Source organism: Adiantum capillus-veneris, chromosome 26 (genome assembly GCF_014529385.1).
Source record: "Adiantum capillus-veneris isolate H3 chromosome 26, ASM1452938v2, whole genome shotgun sequence".
Lineage (NCBI taxonomy): Eukaryota > Viridiplantae > Streptophyta > Polypodiopsida > Polypodiales > Pteridaceae > Adiantum > Adiantum capillus-veneris.
The window spans coordinates 23,266,238-23,288,015 of NC_140956.1; the positions used below are offsets into that span (position 1 = coordinate 23,266,238).

The 21,778-nt window shown below is 45.0% G+C and overlaps 1 protein-coding gene across 2 annotated transcripts in view; it reads right to left on the minus strand.

Moving 5' to 3' along the window:
- ABCB25 (ABC transporter of the mitochondrion 3) overlaps positions 1 to 21,778 on the minus strand; it is a 229,847-nt gene that overhangs the window by 139,609 nt on the left and 68,460 nt on the right. For both annotated transcript variants that reach the window (XM_086501794.1, XM_086501795.1), the window contains exons 8-9: positions 1,192 to 1,275; positions 935 to 995 (exon numbers count right to left, since the gene is read on the minus strand). In XM_086501794.1, coding sequence (XP_086357920.1) covers positions 935 to 995; positions 1,192 to 1,275 — 145 coding nt within the window. The remainder of the gene's footprint in view (positions 1 to 934; positions 996 to 1,191; positions 1,276 to 21,778) is intronic.

Consider the following 21,778-nt stretch of genomic DNA (forward strand, 5'->3'; position numbering starts at 1 on the left):
ACGTATTTCGCATAAAGAAGATCCTTTGAATACTTAAGAAGCCAACTGGTACATCGCCTTAAGTCTGCAAGACTAGTCTCGTTGAGTCGGGCATCCATTGTCCAACTCTTCTTCATCAACTTGCCTTTCATTGTTTGAATTTTGCGTGAATTCAGGAACAGCATTGTTTTGCGTTGTTGCCAAGTTGCTTCCAAATTCTTGATCGGATTCATTGCTAGAATCTAGGAGGATTGACTAAAGCTCTGTCCAAAAACCAACGGAACATAAAGCCTAAGAACACCTAGAAAAAGAGTCAAATTATGAGGCGCCTTCATCTGATTTTTCCTCATTGCAAACATCATACAAACCACAATGACCCTTTGAGTAGACCAAAGGTAAACACCTTCAATACATCTTGGATCTTCTCTTCGTCCACCTGCAGCTTACCGTTCTGCAAGGCAGGCAGGTGATGAGCAAGTAGCAGCAGCAAGCACAATTCTACTTGCCAATAAATTATGTGAAGGTATTACTGTAGATTTCCTTTAGCTGCTATTGTTTACAATGATTATACCATTTGAGCCTCTTTGGAAGCTCTTGTACATTCTTGGAAGGTGGATGATGTGATGGTGTTCTTCAAGAAACATAATTTGGTCACAGCATTTGAAGAGCTAAAAAAGCAAGTCCTTTATTCATGACTAAAAGAACTCTTTTCAAATAAGGGACTGCCAAATATGTATACTTGAGAAAGTTTCAGAACATATGTGACTTCATGCTTGAATATTGAAGCCCAGAAAAGACTGGATGATACATAATTTTGGAAACCAAATAACTTTAAAACGGACGAATAAGCTTTCAGAAACCAAATAACTTAAAAAAGAACGAATAAGCTTTCAGTTCCTGCTACTGCTCTTTGAGCAATAAGTCAACATAAGCAGCAATGAAAAGTAACACTTACTTTTTAGAATAGAATCATATTTTTCTGCCTCATGGGTTTCATTGTTGAAAAACTTCACAGTCTGCAGATACAAAAACATGTGGTGAACCTCATATACGTATTTATGAATATCTGGATGAATCCACCTCATGATATACATATTTATGGATATCTGGATGAATCCACCTTATGATGAACATAGATAAGGCTAACTCACAATAAAAGTAAGCCTGGAACTTACAATAATAGGGTCAGTAGCCATCAAAAGAAGAAATCACCTCATAGTTGATAAGAGAATCAATAGCCAAAGAACTAGCTGCATTCTCTGCCTTGTTCATTGCCTGCCTGAACTTTGTCCGCCACTGCAATCAAATGACCTTCTTTTTAAAGATGGCAACTTCAAGCCCAGTCATGATTTCAGAGGCAACATTGACTAATTAGACTTTTGACTAACCTGAGTATTAAAGCAGAAGGCAAGGTTGACTACCTGAAGGCTAGGCTATTGACTAACTTAAATGGTAAACTCAAGAAAGTCCATCTGCTAATCCTACTTCTAAAAGAAGTACGCTATAAATAGCCAGATGAATGTAAGCTTTAAAAATCCAGATGCACGGAAGGTAGTGTGTGCATGGCATATGCGCTATCAGACCACAGACAGTTCAGTTAATAAAACTGTAGTGGAAAAAATAAGGGATAATGAAACACGTGTGTGTGTGTGTGTGTGTGTGTCCTTTTCTAAAAGATAATGCCCCCCTATGTACTAAATATGTGTACGGATAAAGTCACGTTATAAAGACAATTATGGTCTGAATTTAATATCTGATGCTCGCAGCCTATTGGTTACCTCGACCGCTTCAAATTATGCGTATATGTCATAAGGAAGAAAGTTAGGAATGCATTTATACATGGCTTAAGATAAAAATAAAAACTGCATTTTTTCAAACAAAATTAAAACTCTATTTCTGTTGTACACATTGTAAAACACTTAAAGCCAGACCCTGCCTCACCTCCTGAAAAGGCACAGAGGAATTATCAAAGAGGCTCACTAAGGTGTCTATTGGAATTAGGGTTGCAGGATAACACACAGCTTGGAGAAGACGAAGGAAGCTCAAGGCACACAACAGAGAATGTATTACTTAGTGTGCGATGAAAAGATAGATAGCCCTAGAATGATGGGCATATATACAATGCACGGGGAAAAAAACCTCCTAGTGAGGGAAAAAATGCATAGTCACAAGGGACGCATTCCAAGACGGGGGACGAGGCTCAAATGGATTTTTAGAGGCGGGACGTCAAGTGGCGACGGAAAAGTGGGGACGGGAAGCCCGAAAAAGGGTGTCCCCTATGACTATGAAAAAAATGACCTGGCAGTCCTAAGTATGTTCACACACATCACTACCACACATATATATGGCAACAAAGCCCCCCTGGGAGTGATGCCGTGAGCGAGAGCTGGCACATACAGTAAAGGGAAGTGCCATGCCCCGAGGACGTGATCAGTCCACACAGGGGAGTAAGCCCAAAGCTTTCCAAAAAGCTTCAAAATTCTCACGAGAAAATTCCTTTGTGAAAAAATCAACAAGGTTGTCTTGTGTTGGCACATAAGCCAAGCTGATATCTCCTGTTGAGAGCCTCTCCCTGACATAGTGGTAATGCACCGCAATGTGCTTTGTGCAAGCATAAAAAACAGGGTTCCTCGCAATTGCCAATGCGCTCTGACTGTCAGTGTAGATAGTGTTGGCAATGTCCTATCCAACACCCAAATCAGCCATAAGGCGTCTGAGCCATACACACTCAACCGTAACTGTGAAGATTGCCCTATACTCAGCCTCACAACTAGAAGTGGCCACAGTAGGTTGCTTCTTGCTCAACCATGATATACATAAACTGCCAAGCATAAAACAAAAACCACTTGTCGACACTCGCGTGTCAAAACAACTTGCCCAATCTAAGACTGAAAAAGCATGTAAGTTTGGTGGCAATGATCCCCCATTAGGATAAAACAAGCCAAGATATAAGCAGGGTTGTTCTCGTCCGTCGGACGGAACGAGGCGTACGGTGGCGTATGGTCAAGGCGTCCAGTCCGTTTGACCGGTTTTTTAGTCCGTTGACTGCGCTTTTTTTTGGGAGGATTTTGGGTTACTTTTTGGCATAGGATCCCTCCCACCTAGCCTAGGATCCCCCGCCCCCTCACCTCCCACATGCCTTGAGCCTCCTCTCTCTCTCTCTCTCTCTCTCTCTCTCTCTCTCGCTCTCTCTCTCTCTCTCTCTCTCTCTCTCTCATTGCTTTGGATTCCATTAGGCTCCTCTCTCTTCCACTCCCTCTCTCTCATTGCTTTGGTCCTTCACCTTGGATTCCATTAGGCTCCTCTCTCTCTCTCTCTCTCTCTCTCTCTCTCTCTCTCTCTCTCTCTCTCTCTCTCTCTCTCTCTCTCTCTCTCTCTCTCAATCGTGCGATTGTATGCACATTGTTAGATGCACGCAAACGAGCCATCATCCTTGAGAATGCACAGATTTTCTTGAAAGATAGCCCAATCTACATTAGTGAGGACAGGACGCCCATGCAACAAAAAGAACGGAGACAAGCATATGAAGAACGCATAAAGAAGAACGCATCCCCTAATACGGGGACATCACAGGAGGCATGACAGGTAGGGACCCATGGGATCACAGATATACACGTAACAAGTTGGAATTGTCGGGGTTTCCCCTGGCACAAAGGAGATGGTCTACAAGAAGTTTTGCCTAAAGCTGAAACCGGCCCGTAGGGCGGTAGGCGTTGGCTTTCACCCGAAATTCTTTACTTTAAACACACACACAGAGCACTTTGCAAAGAGAACCTGCGACGGGAGTTAACACTTGAATACACACACGGCTCGGAAGATAGAATGCTCCGAGCAAACGCCGACAACCTGTAGGCCCCAAAATTGGCGCCCCTTTCGGTATTTCTTTATTCTTTAGGAGGGTAAATTACAAGGTAAGGTCCTGGGAATCCTTCACGTGTATCCACCTAGATACCATTTGATTTGGCCAAATTTCGGCAGCATAACAGTCCCAAAACTTGCGCGAAATCAATTCCCCTGCTGGAACTCGCTTGCACTGTCGTATACCCTCTGATTCCTGTCCAAAAACAGTAAATTCAGCACGCTGTATTTACTGGTTTTTGCCCTGTTTTCAGCCCCAAACAGTCCCCTAACTGTCCTTTGCCAGTGGGGCACGATTCCCAATGATCCTGGCATCCGTATGGCTGAAAAACAGTCAAATTACAGCGCATACACAGCGCTGTTTTTGCACCTGTACGGTGAGGTTATGACCCTCACCAGTGCCTGCTTTGGAGCAGCAGTTAGCTACCCCCGTTCCTGCTCAAGGAGGCTCTTGCCTCAGCACAAAAGCATGAACCCACACAACTGTACATCAGTCAAATGAGTAGCCCTCTTGTGGGGCATCACATAACTGCACGTAGGGGAGAAAGAGAGCAGTATGTAGCGTGCGGGGCATCACTCCCGTCACCATACTGTGCATAGAGGGCAAGGTAAGCATTCCATAGCTTCTGTACCTGTTGCAATCCGCCTGTGGCTGAAAATGGCGCCCCCTTTGTTGATATGCAGCTCGTTTTTGCCTCCCAGAGTGGCAGAATCGCTCACAAGCTGACACGTCGCCCAGTTTCTAAGTTTGGGCTTTCCTTGCTAAAAATATCTCAACTGGTGCGTCAGTTGACTTCGCGGCAGCGTTGTAAAGTGTTCCCCTAGTCATACCGAAGGTAATGACGCGAACACATTTCGTGGCCCAAAATAGCAGTTCCCTAAATTTTAGGAGATGCTTCCGTTGGGCTCCCACTGGTCTTCTGACCATCTATCCTCATTGGGCGAATCCAAAAATGCAATGTGGCCCAACTGTCGGATACTTTTTGTTGGTAGTCCCACCTTGACTTTATGCCTTAATTGAGTTCACTTCCTAGTATCCACCAACTTGCTAAGTGCGACGGGGGGACCTATATGATCTTGCTCTGAGCCTAGACATCCTCTTACCATACGAATTCCAGTGCCGACCACTTCCCGTCTGCGGGTGAATCTACCGTTCACATTGGCCATACAATGTCCGACCGTTTGCTACTTCAAAAAGAGGGTCTCAAAACAAATAAAATAAACCCCATTGGAAAGAAACCAACAACCAAGGTTAGCAGTTGCCACATCTCTGTGACATGGTTAATAACTGCCACGTCCTCGTGACATACCCCCCTCTTGAAATCGCAAACGTCCTCGATTGCATACCATAAATACACGCCACTGATGATCTTGTGCTATTAACACTCTTTTATCATCGCATGTATCCGCAAGAAAGGTCGTAACATACATAGATACAAATGACTTAATGAGGCCTTCATACTTTTGCCATTTCCATCTATGGCACTGAATTCATATGTACATTTGATGTACTAGCTCTATCATTACCCCTCCTTTGCACACGTCGGGTTGGGGCATAAGTAGGCTGTAACCCAAAGGCTTCAAGGTAAAGCTGCAATACATTTGGTGACTCTGACAGTTCATGCTCTTCCATCCACTTTGCATCCATAGGCGGATAGTTCTTGAACTTCACCAAATAGCGTCTTGCAACTTGTCCTTTAACTTTTCTGTCCTTATGTGCCAAAACTTGCTCAGGTACCAGGATCTCATCAAGTTCCTCAACTTCTGGCTGATCCTCAACTGGCATATCTTCTGGCACATCACCCACGAAGGGTCTTAGAAGACTCACGTGAAACGCATTATGAATCTTCCATGCATCAGGCAATTTCAGCCTGTAAGCCACATCGCTGATCTTGTCAAGCACTTGAAAAGGCCCATAGTATCGCATGCTGAGCTTAGGAAACAGCCGTTCCTTGCCCTTCATCTTCTTTAACCTTGCCTTTTCGAACCTTAAGAGAACCCAATCACCAGGTGATAGTAGCAATTCACGACGGTGACGATCAGCAGCCTTTTTCTGTTTTGCCTGAGTCTTCTCCAAGGCAACTTTAATCTTCTTATACATCTCATCCATGTTCTCAACATATCGATCTGCCTCAAAGATCTTGTCCTTTGTGTGCAAAATGGGAGGAACCTTTTTGCCGTCTTCAACAATTTCAAAAGGTGCTTTGCCAGTAGACGAATGCACCGTATTATTGTACGCATACTCAAGCATAGGCAAATACTGTTCCCACTTGCCCTTATTATCTGACACATAGCATTTCAGCAGATCTAAGACAGTAGAATTGGCCTCTTCTGACTGTCCATCAGTTTGTGGATGAAACGAAGACGAGAACTTGAGCGTAGTACCCATGTTCTCAAACAATCCTCTCCAGAACAAACTGGTCATGCGAGGATCACGATCACTGATAATCGATTGTGGCATACCATGGTACTTAAACACATTGTACATGAACAAGCGTGCCATCTGATCAGATTTTATCTTCTTCCTGACAGGGATAAAATGGGCCTGCTTGCTGAACCTGCAGATAATGGTCCATATACCATCATTCCCTGTTGGCGTCCTTGGAAGATCAAAGATAAAGTCCATAGCAATGCTTTCCCATGGCTTATCCGGAATCGGCAGTGGTTGTAACAACCCTGGTGCCTTTTGCCTGTCAAACTTGACCTTTTGGCAAACTATGCATGCTCGCACAAAGGCATCCACATCTCTCCTCAAGGTAGGCCAATAGAAGAATGTCTCTACCGCCTTAACTGTCGCATCAATGCCACGATGCCCTGCATACGGTGGGACATGACTCTCTTCCATGACCTTATGTCGCAGTGGCCTAGTGACACAAAGTCTGCCATGCATCATCATAAAACCATCTCTGAGGAGGTAGTGCTCGTGATGTTGCCCCTCTTGTAACTGTTCAAAGATCCTTGCAAAATCTTCATCAGCAGTATACTGTTCCTTCATGTCATCTAACTCATGATGATAAGGAATTGACACGGCTGAAATTTGTGGCTTTCTTGATAACGCATCAGCCACAACATTCTTCTTGCCTTCCACATGCATAATCTGGAAGTGGAACATGGAAAGAATGTTTGCCCATCGCATATGCTTTTCGGATAACTTTGACTGTGTCAAGAAGTATCGCAAGGTCTGATGATCTGTTTGGACAACAAAATCAACACCTAAGAGGTAGTGCTTCCAGCTAGAAAGCGCATGAATCACGGCCAAGAGCTCTTTCTCATAGACTTGCATAGTCCTCTCTGGCCCTTGCAAAATTCGGCTTTCATAGGCTACTACCCGTCCATCTTGCATTAGCACTGCTCCGATGCTACTGCCACATGCGTCACACTGGACCACAAATGACTTCCTGAGATCTGGCAAAACAATAACTGGATCTGAAGTCAACTTTTCCTTTAAGAGACTAAAAGCTGAAATCTCTTTTTGGGTCCATCTGAAAGTGACCTCTTTCTTTTGCAATGCGTGAAGAGGCGATGCTATCTCTGCAAAATTTCTGATAAACCTTCTATAGTAGGAACACAATCCCAAGAAGCTTCTGACATCGTGCACAGTCTTCAAGTCTGGCCATGTCTTGATAGCTTCGACCTTTGCGGGATCCATTCTTACACCATCCTTTGAGACTATATGGCCCAGAAAGTGGATCTCTTCAAGGAAGAATTCACTTTTCTTAGGATTGACAAGTAACCTGTGACTGCGCAGCTCTTCGAACACAATGGTCAAGTGACGCCTATGCTCCTCTTCATTCTTCGAATACACAATCATGTCATCGAAAAATGTTCCAACAAACTGTTGATGCGAGCGGAAAATCCGGTCCATCATTCTGTTGAACGTGGCAGGAGCATTTGTTAGCCCAAACGGCATCACTAGAAACTCATAAAGACCAAATGTCGTTCTAAACGCAGTCTTGTGCACATCCTCTGGGCTTATACGAATCAGATGGTACCCACTCTTCAGGTCTATCCTGCTGAAAATTGCAGCACCCTCTAAACGATCGAGAATATCATCAATGCGAGGAATAGGAAACCTATTCTTGATGGTATTCTTATTCAACGCACGGTAATCAATACACATGCGCCATGAGCCATCCTTCTTCTGCACTAGGAGCACTGGGGAGCAAAAGGGTGAAGAACTAGGCTGAATCAGCCCCTTCTCTAATAACTCCTCAACCTGGCCCATAATCTCTTTCTGCTGCGCCGCACTAACCCTGTAGGGAGGTCTATTTGGTGGGCTACACCCTGGCACCAAATCTATTCGATGGTCCTCAGGTCTCTCTGGCGGCAATTGTGACGGTAATGAATCAGAAAAATAGTCACTAAACTGTTGCAAAAATGCTGACCTTTCTTTATCTAACACAGATAAATTTGACTGATCACTATCTCAGACATCACGTGCAAAAATCAAGTACACAGAAAGATGATTCTTTATTACAAAAGTGATAGCAGAAGCAGATACAATAGGGACTGACTCTCCTTTAAGCTTTACATCCAAGATGTGAGTTTTGCCCCTATGCTGTACAGTGATCTTTTTGTTGTAGGCATCCAAGACTCCATGCACTCGGAACATCCACGAGATCCCCAACAAGGCGTCACAACCTTCCAGCGGCATGATGTAAAACTCTTCAGTGTCCACATATGACTGAATATGCAGACGCAGTTTTCCAATGATGGGAGTAACACACTCTGAGTGGCCAGGACATGCCAACCCTGCCTCTGCTGTGTACCCCATCTCTTCAGCTTTGATGCCGAGCTTCATAGCTAACTCTGGTGAGATAAAGTTGGCTTTGGCACCTGGATCAAAGAAGATGAGTGTCGTCTGATCCCTAACTTTACCCCATGCCCTGCATAACTCACTGGCATCTGTGCTGGGCTTGTCACCCACCATGTCTGGCACTAAACCTGCCGTGGATTTTGGCTTCTTGCCTTTCTGGTCTTCTTTATCTTCTGAGTCAGCTGGCCTTTTCCTTTGTGGACAATTGATAGAAATATGACCAAGCTGCTCGCATATAAAGCATTTGTTCTCAGCCATTAGGACCTTTTCCTCGAGCGACTTGCGCACAAAAGGCTTCCTTTTCTGTTTCTTTGCCTGCGCTCCAGAAGTCCCAGCTGAATCCTTGTCCTTGGTGGCCTTTTCTGACCCCTGTGACGCATCAGGAGCCGTTTTCACAAAGGGCTTCTTTGCTGCATTTTTCTTTTGCTGCCCTCCTTTATCACTGCTCGGAAATCCAATGTCCTCTCCTTTCAACAAGGCAAGACCAGTGTTCGCAACTTCCATAAGCTGAGTAAGGGTAGCCACTTTGTTCTTTGTACAGTAATCGCGAAGCCCTTTAGGCAGCCCACAACAATACTTCTCTATCTGCTCTATCAATGGCACAAATCTGTAGGAGGTCACTGAGAGTAATGCTTTACAAAACCTCCTATTGTACTCCAGCAAGCTCTTGCACGAAGCTGCTGTAAGCTGGTGCCAATCTGTCAGGACATCGGCTTCAAATTCATTTGATAGCCAAGCAGATGCAAACATTTGCTTGAAGTAAACCCAAGTGGCGGGTGCCTGTCCTTGCATTAACAATGTCGTCCACCATGTAAGCGCATTGTCCTTTAAGAAAGTGGCAGCTTTCCTAACCTTCGAGGCCTCTGTAAAATTCCCTCCCGCATAAGCTGTATCAAACTGCTGGAGGAAAGTGAGTGCCTTAGTCTTGTCCTCGAAACAACTGAAGGTACTGAACTTTACCGCTGCACCACCTTCTTTGTAAGCCTTCGGCTTCTCTAGTGCCTCCAAATTGTCATACGGAATGGTCTGCAACATGGGCACTGTACTAGGCATGATCGGCACGTGTTGGCCATTCACATTTTGCGTCAGAGGTGCGATATCTGGCTGCTGTCCAGAAAAACCAGCCATGCCAAAATGACCCTGTGGCACCCCAAACTGGCCCTGGTTGCCGTGGAAACCTTGCTGCATGCCGATAGTACCATACATGGGGTTTGGCATGATGCCTTGCATACCCCCGAACACTGTTCCTGGCATGTACGGCTGACTTCCAGACGCATAACCAGCCATACTTTGGAACACTGATCCACCCCCGAAATACCAAGGATGTACCGTGGGTGGTGGAAAAACTGAGTGCATAGCCTGGTATCCAGCTCCCTGTCCATTCAAGACAGCATGCTGGCTCTGAAAGGTGGCAGGCTGAACTGGCATAACCTGTGGAATAGGCGTTCTAGCCACCTGTTCAAGCACGGGAGGAACCTGCTTTGGAGCCCCCGACTCCGCAACATGCGAGTGTTCCCTTTCCTCCTGCGCCTCATGAAGTACCTGGGCTTGAGCTTCAACAAGCTCTGTACGCGGCGTAGGTTGCCTATTTTGATGTTGCACTGGTGGCGCTTGCAAGAATTCCATAAACCTCGGATTCTGCATCAGCTGCGAAAAGACATTCACCGCGGCAACTAACTGAGTCTTAAACACATCATCCTCAAGTTGCCCTGTCATAAAGCCCTGTACTACTGGAGGGACATTGACGTTGACAGGAGGTACAGACTGACGTGGCCGTGAGCTCTCGCCAATCTCAAAAACCATAGGAATCTCCTGCCTGTCCTTTGGAGAGGAACCCTCTTCCATAATTCCCTTCCCCTTGTCGGCCATAGTGTAATCCCCACGTTCTTGCACTGTGTGTCTTTACCCTGAACAATCCAGGCTCACTCTTTGAGGAAAAAGTGATTGAGGTCCCGGCAATGGAACCATGAAACCGGCCCGTAGGGCGGTAGGCGTTGGCTTTCACCCGAAATTCTTTACTTTAAACACACACATAGAGCACTTTGCAAAGAGAACCTGCGACGGGAGTTAACACTTGAATACGAACCATGAAACCGGCCCGTAGGGCGGTAGGCGTTGGCTTTCACCCAAAATTCTTTACTTTAAACACACACACAGAGCACTTTGCAAAGAGAACCTGCGACGGGAGTTAACACTTGAATACACACACGGCTGGGAAGATAGAATGCATGTAAGTTTGGTGGCAATGATCCCCCATTAGGATAAAACAAGCCAAGATATAAGCAGGGTTGTTCTCGTCCGTCGGACGGAACGAGGCGTACGGTGGCGTATGGTCAAGGCGTCCAGTCCGTTTGACCGGTTTTGTAGTCCGTTGACTGCGCTTTTTTTTGGGAGGATTTTGGGTTACTTTTTGGCATAGGATCCCTCCCACCTAGCCTAGGATCCCCCGCCCCCTCACCTCCCACATGCCTTGAGCCTCCTCTCTCTCTCTCTCTCTCTCTCTCTCTCTCTCTCTCTCTCTCTCTCTCTCTCATTGCTTTGGATTCCATTAGGCTCCTCTCTCTTCCACTCCCTCTCTCTCATTGCTTTGGTCCTTCACCTTGGATTCCATTAGGCTCCTCTCTCTCTCTCTCTCTCTCTCTCTCTCTCTCTCTCTCTCTCTCTCTCTCTCTCTCTCTCTCTCTCTCTCTCTCTCTCTTCTCAATCGTGCGATTGTATGCACATTGTTAGATGCACGCAAACGAGCCATCATCCTTGAGAATGCACAGATTTTCTTGAAAGATAGCCCAATCTACATTAGTGAGGACAGGACGCCCATGCAACAAAAAGAACGGAGACAAGCATATGAAGAACGCATAAAGAAGAACGCATCCCCTAATACGGGGACATCACAGGAGGCATGACAGGTAGGGACCCATGGGATCACAGATATACACGTAACAAGTTGGAATTGTCGGGGTTTCCCCTGGCACAAAGGAGATGGTCTACAAGAAGTTTTGCCTAAAGCTGAAACCGGCCCGTAGGGCGGTAGGCGTTGGCTTTCACCCGAAATTCTTTACTTTAAACACACACACAGAGCACTTTGCAAAGAGAACCTGCGACGGGAGTTAACACTTGAATACACACACGGCTCGGAAGATAGAATGCTCCGAGCAAACGCCGACAACCTTTAGGCCCCAAAATTGGCGCCCCTTTCGGTATTTCTTTATTCTTTAGGAGGGTAAATTACAAGGTAAGGTCCTGGGAATCCTTCACGTGTATCCACCTAGATACCATTTGATTTGGCCAAATTTCGGCAGCATAACAGCCCCAAAACTTGCGCGAAATCAATTCCCCTGCTGGAACTCGCTTGCACTGTCGTATACCCTCTGATTCCTGTCCAAAAACAGTAAATTCAGCACGCTGTATTTATTGGTTTTTGCCCTGTTTTCAGCCCCAAACAGTCCCCTAACTGTCCTTTGCCAGTGGGGCACGATTCCCAATGATCCTGGCGTCCGTATGGCTGAAAAACAGTCAAATCACAGCGCATACACAGCGCTGTTTTTGCACCTGTACGGTGAGGTTATGACCCTCACCAGTGCCTGCTTTGGAGCAGCAGTTAGCTACCCCCGTTCCTGCTCAAGGAGGCTCTTGCCTCAGCACAAAAGCATGAACCCACACAACTGTACATCAGTCAAATGAGTAGCCCTCTTGTGGGGCATCACATAACTGCACGTAGGGGAGAAAGAGAGCAGTATGTAGCGTGCGGGGCATCACTCCCGTCACCATACTGTGCATAGAGGGCAAGGTAAGCATTCCATAGCTTCTGTACCTGTTGCAATCCGCCTGTGGCTGAAAATGGCGCCCCCTTTGTTGATATGCAGCTCGTTTTTGCCTCCCAGAGTGGCAGAATCGCTCACAAGCTGACACGTCGCCCAGTTTCCGAGTTTGGGCTTTCCCTGCTAAAAATATCTCAACTGGTGCGTCAGTTGACTTCGCGGCAGAGTTGTAAAGTGTTCCCCTAGTCATACCGAAGGTAATGACGCGAACACATTTCGTGGCCCAAAATAGCAGTTCCCTAAATTTTAGGAGATGCTTCCGTTGGGCTCCCACTGGTCTTCTGACCATCTATCCTCATTGGGACCGCATCCAAAAATGCAATGTGGCCCAACTGTCGGATACTTTTGGTTGGTAGTCCCACCTTGACTTTACGCCTTAATTGAGTTCACTTCCTAGTATCCACCAACTTGCTAAGTGCGACGGGGAGACCTATATGATCTTGCTCTGAGCCTAGACATCCTCTTATCATACGAATTCCAGTGCCGACCACTTCCCGTCTGCGGGTGAATCTACCGTTCACATTGGCCATACAATGTCTGACCGTTTGCTACTTCAAAAAGAGGGTCTCAAAATAAATAAAATAAACCCCATTTGAAAGAAACCAACAACCAAGGTTAGCAGTTGCCACATCTCTGTGACATGGTTAATAACAGCAGATGTACTTTTTTTGCTTGAAACATGGGAACATGATGCATGCCGTATCCCTTGCATTGAGGGATATATGACACAATCCATATGGACGCCAAGTATGAAAATGAGGGGTCAAGGCGGGGTTGCAGTGATGTACAAGGAGGAATTGCACAAGGTGATCAAAATAAGCAAGGTTGATGAATATAAAAGATATATCTGGATCAAAATTGAGACAAAGGATAAGCCAATATTCCTTGCTGGATGCTACATACCGCATAGAGAGTCGTCATTCTATAATGCCTTCAAAATAGACAAAGGAGATTCTTTTGGAGAATTGTATGCAGATATTGAAACCTACACACAAGAGGGCATAGTCATGCTTATGGGAGGCTTGAATGCTCGTATAGCACACACTCAAATGCAAGTTGTGGATTTCACACTACATCCTGCCAATAAGGAGGGATATGACACCCCCGATCCTATGTGGGAGAGGTGCTCTCATGACCAAATAACAAATCCACAAGGATCAGCCTTGATTAGCATGATGAACTCTATGCAAATGTTAGTCATAAATGGATCGCGGAAATTTGCAAACTCAGGTAAATACACATGCTACACAGCCAATAAAGGGATGAGCACCATTGACTACATGTTGGTTAGTTACGATGGATCACACATAATACATGATTTTGCGGTGGGAGAACGATCCCCAAACTCGGACCACACACCCATTCACGTATGGTTACGAGTGCCCACACAAAGGAAGGAAAAGATAGCAGCACAGCCCACTTGGTCATACAAAATGCAAATACAAAAGAAAAAGGAATATGCGACTTTTCTTGATAGTATACTCATGGTACATGACATGCCCTGCAATGTTGAAGACACGTGGCTAATTTTCAAACAAGCAATGATCACAACCCTTGAAGTTGTAATGGGTAGAGCTCGCAAACAGAAGAAAGATGCAAAAGGCATGCCACATAATTCATGGTTTGATGAAGAATGTAAGGCAGCCAAACACAGGTTGAGAATGACACTCAAGTCAGAGGAGGAATGGACACCTTTAGTCAAAGAATATAATGCACTCCTACGAAAGAAAAGAAGAAGATATGAGCTGGAAAAAGAACAAAAAGAGATCAAGCATTTCAAAGAGAACTCGAAAGGGGCATGGCGGAAAATGAAAGGGTAACGACAGGATATCATGGGAGACATCAGCCAAGAAGACATGTATGCTTATGTGGAACAACTTTATGTACACAAAGATGCTAAGGAAATGATTGGAAATCAGCCCGAGTTGCAAACGAAAGAACCCTTGACTATGAAGGCAACTCTAAAAGGTATACAAAAGCTTGAGAATGGGAAAGCACTAGACACCAATAACATGAGCTCGGAAATGCTGAAATGGTCAGGCAAGGTGGCCAAGGAATGGATCCATAGACTCCTAAATCAAGCAGCCACGCAAGATCTACCCGCAGATTGGCAAGAAAACTGGATTAAGGCCTTATTCAAAAGTGGGGACAGAAATCAGCCAGAAAACTATCGCACTATTATGGTTGGTTCATGCATGGCAAAACTCTTGGGTAGCATTTTGGAAAAAGAGATCAGTGTATGGGCTGAATGTAATGACAAACGTGCAATTGGTCAAGCAGGCTTTAGATGTCAATACAGCACTACAGATCAATCACCTCATGTCGCTCAAAGTATTGATGGAAGAAAACCAATTGAAGGGCAAAACTTTGTATTGTTGTTTTGTGGACTTCAAAAAAGCGTTCGACACAGTTTGCAGAGATGGTTTGTGGAAAAGAATGGAAAACATTGGAGTACCGATACACCTTAGAGCAGCGGTGGCTCGTCTCTACAAAAAGGTGAGATGCATGTTGAAAATGCAAACGGGTTTCTCCCAAGAGTTCGAAAGTAACATGGGAATGAAACAAGGCTGCCCTCTGTCCCCAACACTTTGTGGATTACGCATAGATCAACTTGAGGACTTCATACAACAAGCACTCGCACAAGAAGAAGATAGACCAAGTATTGGAGCTTTCATACTTTGGCTTCTCATATATGCGGATGATGTAGTCCTTTTTGCATATAACCTCAGGTCATTACAAAGATCAATGGATGTCGTGCATGCTTTCTGTGAAGCTACGGGCTTAGCTGTCAATGTGAAAAAGACGAAGATTATGTCTATAAGAACACACAAAATAGAAAATCAGCCCAAGGTGATGTACCTAGACCAAGCAATCGAAGTGGTGGATAGTTTTAAATATTTGGGAGTGGATATTCCTTCCAATCATGCATGGGGAAGTTGTGTAAGAAGCAGACTTGATGCGGGCAAGGCCAAATACTACCAATTTGAGAATATGTGTACACAAAGCAATATCCAAAGATGGGAGATCAAAGCAATGGTATTTGAGATATTCCTTCCAATCATGCATGGGGAAGTTGTGTAAGAAGCAGACTTGATGCGGGCAAGGCCAAATACTACCAATTTGAGAATATGTGTACACAAAGCAATATCCAAAGATGGGAGATCAAAGCAATGGTATTTGAAACATGCGTAGTACAGACCATACTATACGGGGTGGAAGTTTGGGGTGCTAGCATATCGGCCAGTACATGGAACGAAATAGAAAGATACAAAAGAAGTTCTTATGTAGACATCTTGGGGTCAAAACGACGACACCAAACTCCGTGATGATGTTGGAAGCAGGCAACGGGCCATTAGAAATGAAAGCATCGCAGAGAATGTACAAATACATTATGAAAGTGAAGAAGATGTCTCCCAATAGAATACCACAAGTGGCATGGGGAGTCGGTTGTGCACCACAAAAAACAAACAAGAGTAAAATCTTCTCCTCAAGTCTGGTACAAGACATCAAGAGATGGTTTGCAAGATGGAATGTGGAAGCATATGTAGACATGCCTATCGAAGAAGGAAAAGAAGGAGATTATATGCTGAATTTTGAGCTGACTGCGCTAGACAATCTCCACAACAAATGGAAGACGGCTACACGCAGATCTAAATTTGAATACTACTGCAAACATGTACACACAAAGTATTGGGAGGCATACAAAATGTCAGAAACACAAGTTCACATAAGAACTCCTATGTGTCACCGAGCAAGAAGAGCCATCACTAGGATGCGTATGAGAGCTCACACGCTGAAAGTAGAGACAGGAGGATGGTTGAAAATTGATGCAAGCCAAAGAGAATGCACCCAATGCAGTTTACAAAAGATTGAGGATGAGACACATGTGACTCTACAATGCCCCGCATACACCGATATACGCGCTAATTTTCAGCAGCTTACAAGGGGATGCACTACTCTTGAGGAATTGCTCTCTAAAACAACCGACCCATCTCCTACAGCTCTAGGCATATACCTAGCCAGTATTCTAGAACATCACACACTACTCATGGAAAAGGCAAAGGGTGCTACACACCACACACCCCCGCAAGGGGAGTTTGCTTAGAGTTTTCGAGGGTCCCATGGGTCATTTTGGCCCCCCGAGGACGTAAATATCAAATCAAATCTCTCTCTCTCTCTCTCTCTCTCTCTCTCTCTCTCTCTCTCTCTCTCTCTCTTTCAAGGGCAAGTGTCTACACTCTAAATCTATATAAGGATGCCCTCTTTCTCTTCTTCTCCATTATGTTCCAACTCAAGGCTCAAGATCATAAGTCATTCTCAAGCTCTCTAATGAGTCATGAGAGATTGCAATTTGCTAAGCCTCTCAAGCTCTCCATTCCTCCATGAAGCTTTCCTCTTGAGTCTTCCTCTCTCACACCTCCTCTCTCCATTACCAAAAACTCTCAAGCTCTCCATTGCGTAAACCTCTCAACTTTCAAGCTCTAAATCTCTCAACTTTCAAGTCTTCTATCATGCCTCCCCCTCTTCATGAAGCTTTTGAAAAGCATTGCCGTTCCTATGAGAGAGTGAGGGACAAACGAAACGATTGTAGGTGGACTTGCAAGTATTGTCCCAAGATCATGACCTCCTCCTCCGCTCGACTCATCATCCACTTGACGAAGATGGGAGGTGAAGCCGGTCCATGTCCCAATATACCTGACGACATTTTGGAAGAGTGCAAGAAGAAGTATCTCCCTTTGAAAACGTGCAAGCTGGGGATGAAGAGAGCCCAAGAGGAGATAGTGGCGCCCGACATTGATGTTACCGACTCAGAGGAGGATACAAGCGGCCCTTCTCCCTCTACCTCCATTGCAACCGGTGACGCGACGGCAAGCTCAATGGCTACCAATAAGAAGAAGGCGTCGGCAAGTGCTAGTGGCCGTCCTCCAAAGCAAGCAAGGCAAGCCTCTCTTGCAATCGGTGGGTTTGAGCTCCGGTCCATTGTCTTTCCTCAAAGAGAGACAAAGGCTTGCGGACATTGAGATTGCACGCACCATCATTGAGTCTAATCTTGCTTTCAACATCCTTCGACTAGAGCGGTGGAAGAGGATGGTAAAAGCTATTGCCGCCGTCGGACCATGTGAGGGGTGGACGGGTCCATCCTATGCGGACATGCAGACCAAGAAGCTCGAGGAAGAGCGGACAAGAATCGACAAATCCCTTGCACCCGTGCGAGCATGATGAGCAAAATATGGGTGCTCCATTCTCTCCGATGGGTGGAGTGATCATAAGAAGAGGGGCATCATTAACATACTCGTGTCATGCCCTCTTGGGACCTACTTCTTGCGAGCGGTTGATGCAGGAGCAAGAGGCAAGAAGGTCACGGGAAAATTTATCTACAAGCACATCAAGGCGGCAGGTGAGAGTTTAAGTTGTTCCCTCTTCTTGTGCAATGTGCATTGTGCAATGTGTAGTATGTACTTACTACTTTTTGCCCTCTTGATAAGTGTTCTAAATTTTTCTCCCTTTAATGTAGGTCAGGCCCGAAAATGTGATGCAAGTGATCACCGATAATGCATCCAATTGCACTAGCATGAGCGGACTACTTGAGGCCGAATACAAGAACATTGTATGGACCCCTTGTGCCTCCCATTGCCTCGATCTTCTCATGGAAGACATAGGAGAACTAGAATGGGTGAAGGCCATTCTCACCCAAGCCTTCACTATCGTCAACTTCATCAATGCCAAGGTGAGAGTACTTGCAATTTTTCGCACGTACTCTAACAAGGAGTTGAACAAACCCTCGGCAACACGATTTGCCTCTATGTGGCTTCTTCTTGAGCGCCTATACGATGTCCAAAACAAAGTGCAAAAAACCATGGTGTCCAATGAGTTCAAGCAATGGTGTGAAGGAGAGAACTCGGCAACCTCACAAGAGGCAAAGGCCATCCATTGGCTTTCCCTCAAAGAAGAATTTTGCGAAGAGATGAAGGGTCTTGTGGTAGCCATCTTGCCCATCTACAGAGTGCTCCGAATGACCAACATGGAGGCATCTACCATAGGCCTTCTTCACCACTTCATGGATGAGGCATACAAGGAAATAGAGGCATCAACCATTCTTGATGGTCCACCCGATCGGGCACGGTATCTCCTTTGCTCTCCATTCTCAAGTTGACAATATGTTTTTTGCTAATTTGCACTATGCCTCACCTCTCTCTCTCTCTCTCTCTCTCTCTCTCTCTCTCTCTCTCTCTCTCTCTCTCTTTGTAGTAATGTCTTTGAAGATTCCCCCAAGAGGGATGATGTCCTCTTTCTTTTCCAAAAGAGGTGGGATTTTATGAAGAGGCCCATTCACCACTTTGCGGCTCTCTTACATTCGGCCTACAAGAAGCCGGATCTTTTCACAAACCAAATGCTACAAGAAGAGAGCCGCAACTTCCTTCCCAAGGCCCTCTCAGAAGATCATCACGGTGCATTCCTTCAAGAGCTAATCAACTATGGAGACCAAAGAGGCACGGCTTTTACTTCCACCATATGTTGGAAGAGGGAGTCCTTGATGAAGCCTCTTTTTTGGTGGGAGAGCTTCGGGTACCAATTACCTCACCTTCAAAGAGTTGCATTAAGGATGCTTGGACAAGTAAACCCTCTTAAGCCTCGGGCCTTGGCGCTCTCTCTCTCTCTCTCTCTCTCTCTCTCTCTCTCTCTCTCTCTCTCTCTCTCTCATTCTCATGAATTATATTACATACTCACTATCTTTTGAATATAATATAGGATTGCTCATCCGGTGCATGCGACTGAAATTGGTCCGCATACTCGCTTATCCACACCAAAATTCGCAACAAACTATCAACAAAGCAATTGGAGCAGCTCATCTATTGTGGCTCTCATCTCCGAATGTTGCGCTCCATGCATGAGATGCCCATGGCTAGACAAGTAAACCCTCTTTCTACACACTTGCTTCTTGACTCATATGGGCTATGGCTTTGCATTCCAATTCACATGTGCTAACTTTGTCTTGAGTCTTGACTCTTTTGAACTTTTCTATAACTTGTCAAATAGGTCTATGTTGATGATTGCAAGCTCTCAATTGATACTCTCAAAAGTGTCGACAAAGAGCCTGATATGACGGAGGAGCAAATTTTCCGCGAACTCTACTTGGAGCTAGAGGAGATTGATCGACGGGTTTCTCGCACACGATCACGCAAGAGGGTCATTGTCCGCGGAGTCCCTACGCCTTTGGCTACAAGAGGTAGAGGTGCAAGAGCTTCCCATGCTCGTGGCCATGGGCGTGGGTGTGGTAGAGCATCAACAACACCTATAGAGGCTCAGACACAAGCTGAGATTGAGATAGCGGGTACTACTCCTTCCACCTATGTGCGGCGAGGCTCAGGAAGCGGCTCCATTGGGGTAGCCTCCGTTTTGGAGGATGTGCCTATTCGTAGATCCAGCACTATGGACCCTAGAGAGCGGGAGTATGACGAGGAGGGAAATCTCCTTAGTGAGGGAGATTATGACACACCACAATCCGATTCATGTGAGGATGAAGATGACATCGACGAGCATAGCTCACAAGAGGAAAATGATGATGATGAGAGCGGAGGAAGCTCTTAGACTTTAGTGTCTCTCATATCTTTTTTGACCCTACTTCCACTTTTTGCATGATTGAGGCTTAAAAGGCCTACTTTCTTGTATCATCTCGATTATCAAATCTCAACTTACCTTTTTGATTTATGACATATGTGATGCAAATCGGGATTCATGCCAATTGTGTCTCATTGTCTTGATTCTCAACTCTTGAGTGTCGGCACTTGGCACTTGCAAGTTGCCTTCTTGTCCAATGTGATAATCAATTGTCTAATTGTCCCAAGTGTAAAATCTAGGGTTAAGAATTGCGTGATTTTATTTTTGAACGTACGTAACCATGTCGTACGGCATAAAATTTTCTAGTTTGATGAGTATCGTACGTCTTCGTACGTGGACAAAACGTATGTGACCGTACGAGACGACCCTGACATAAAGTGCCACTCAAGTAGCGGAAAATCCTCTTGACAGCCTGCCAATGCTTGGACCCTGGGCTATGCATAAATCTGCTAGCTTGTGAGACAGCAAATTGAATATCCGGCCTCGTGGTGCATACATAAATAAAGCATCCAACAACAATTTGGTAAAGAGTGACATCTGTAGGATAACCAGCATCATGAAGACTCAATTTCAACCTTGTTTACATGGGAGCGGCAATAGGTTTGCAATCCTCAAGTCCAAAGTTACATAGCAATGTCTATATGTAACTTTTCTGGCACAAGGGAGTACCACCATCAAACAGCTTAAATTTTGTACCCAAGTATGATGCAACAACCCCAAATCTTTCATCTTAAAAGTAGCATTAAAATCAGTCTTAAATTCAGAAATATGTCTCTCACTTGGTCCAATGATCATCGACGTAGAGACCCACAATGAGAAGTACATCACCCTCACGCTTTACATACAATGTGCTTTCTGTTTGACTATTACGAAAACCGGGTTTCACCAAATGAGTGTCAGCCTTCTCATACCAAACACGAGGAGATTGCTTCAACCAATACAAACCTTTGTTACATATGCATGCATTATCCTCTTGTCCTTTCTTGACAGAAACGCGAGGCTCCGTTACATAAACTTCCTAAAATATGTCACCATTCAAGAAAGCAATAACAATGTCCGATTGATGTACATCCCAACCAAAATGAGTTGCCAGTGCACATAGAAAACGCACAGTAGTCATACGACAAGTAGCAGTAAAAGTATCTCTATAATCTATGCCCTTTTATTGTGCATAACCCTTTGCTACAAGTCGAGCCTTATAGCCATCAATCTCACCATCCAGCTTGCGTTTCAACTTGTAAACCCATTTCGTACCAATGGCCTTTTTGCCAGGAGGCAAATCACATAACGTCCATGTGTCATTTTCTATAAGTGCATCATATTCTAATTGCATGGCAGCCATCCAATTTTTTGAATTCTATGCTTCATCAAAAGACTCAAGTTCCTTAACATCATCTAAGCTAGACACAGCCAAAGCACAACAATCTAATACAGAAGATGCATGGCCAGAGCCTGAACGAGTGCGACTAGACAAAGGTGCATCCAATTTACTGTCACGCAATGTATGCACCAGCCACTTTGGCATACCTCTAGCCTGCTCATTTTCAACCCTTTCCTCATCAAGTACATCATGTACATCTGCATCAGTAATAGGCTGATCTGTAACATTTTCAAAAACCTCGATACGCTGTATAATTGCCTCATTAGAATTTACATTCGAACTTCCACCACTGAAAAGAGGCAACAA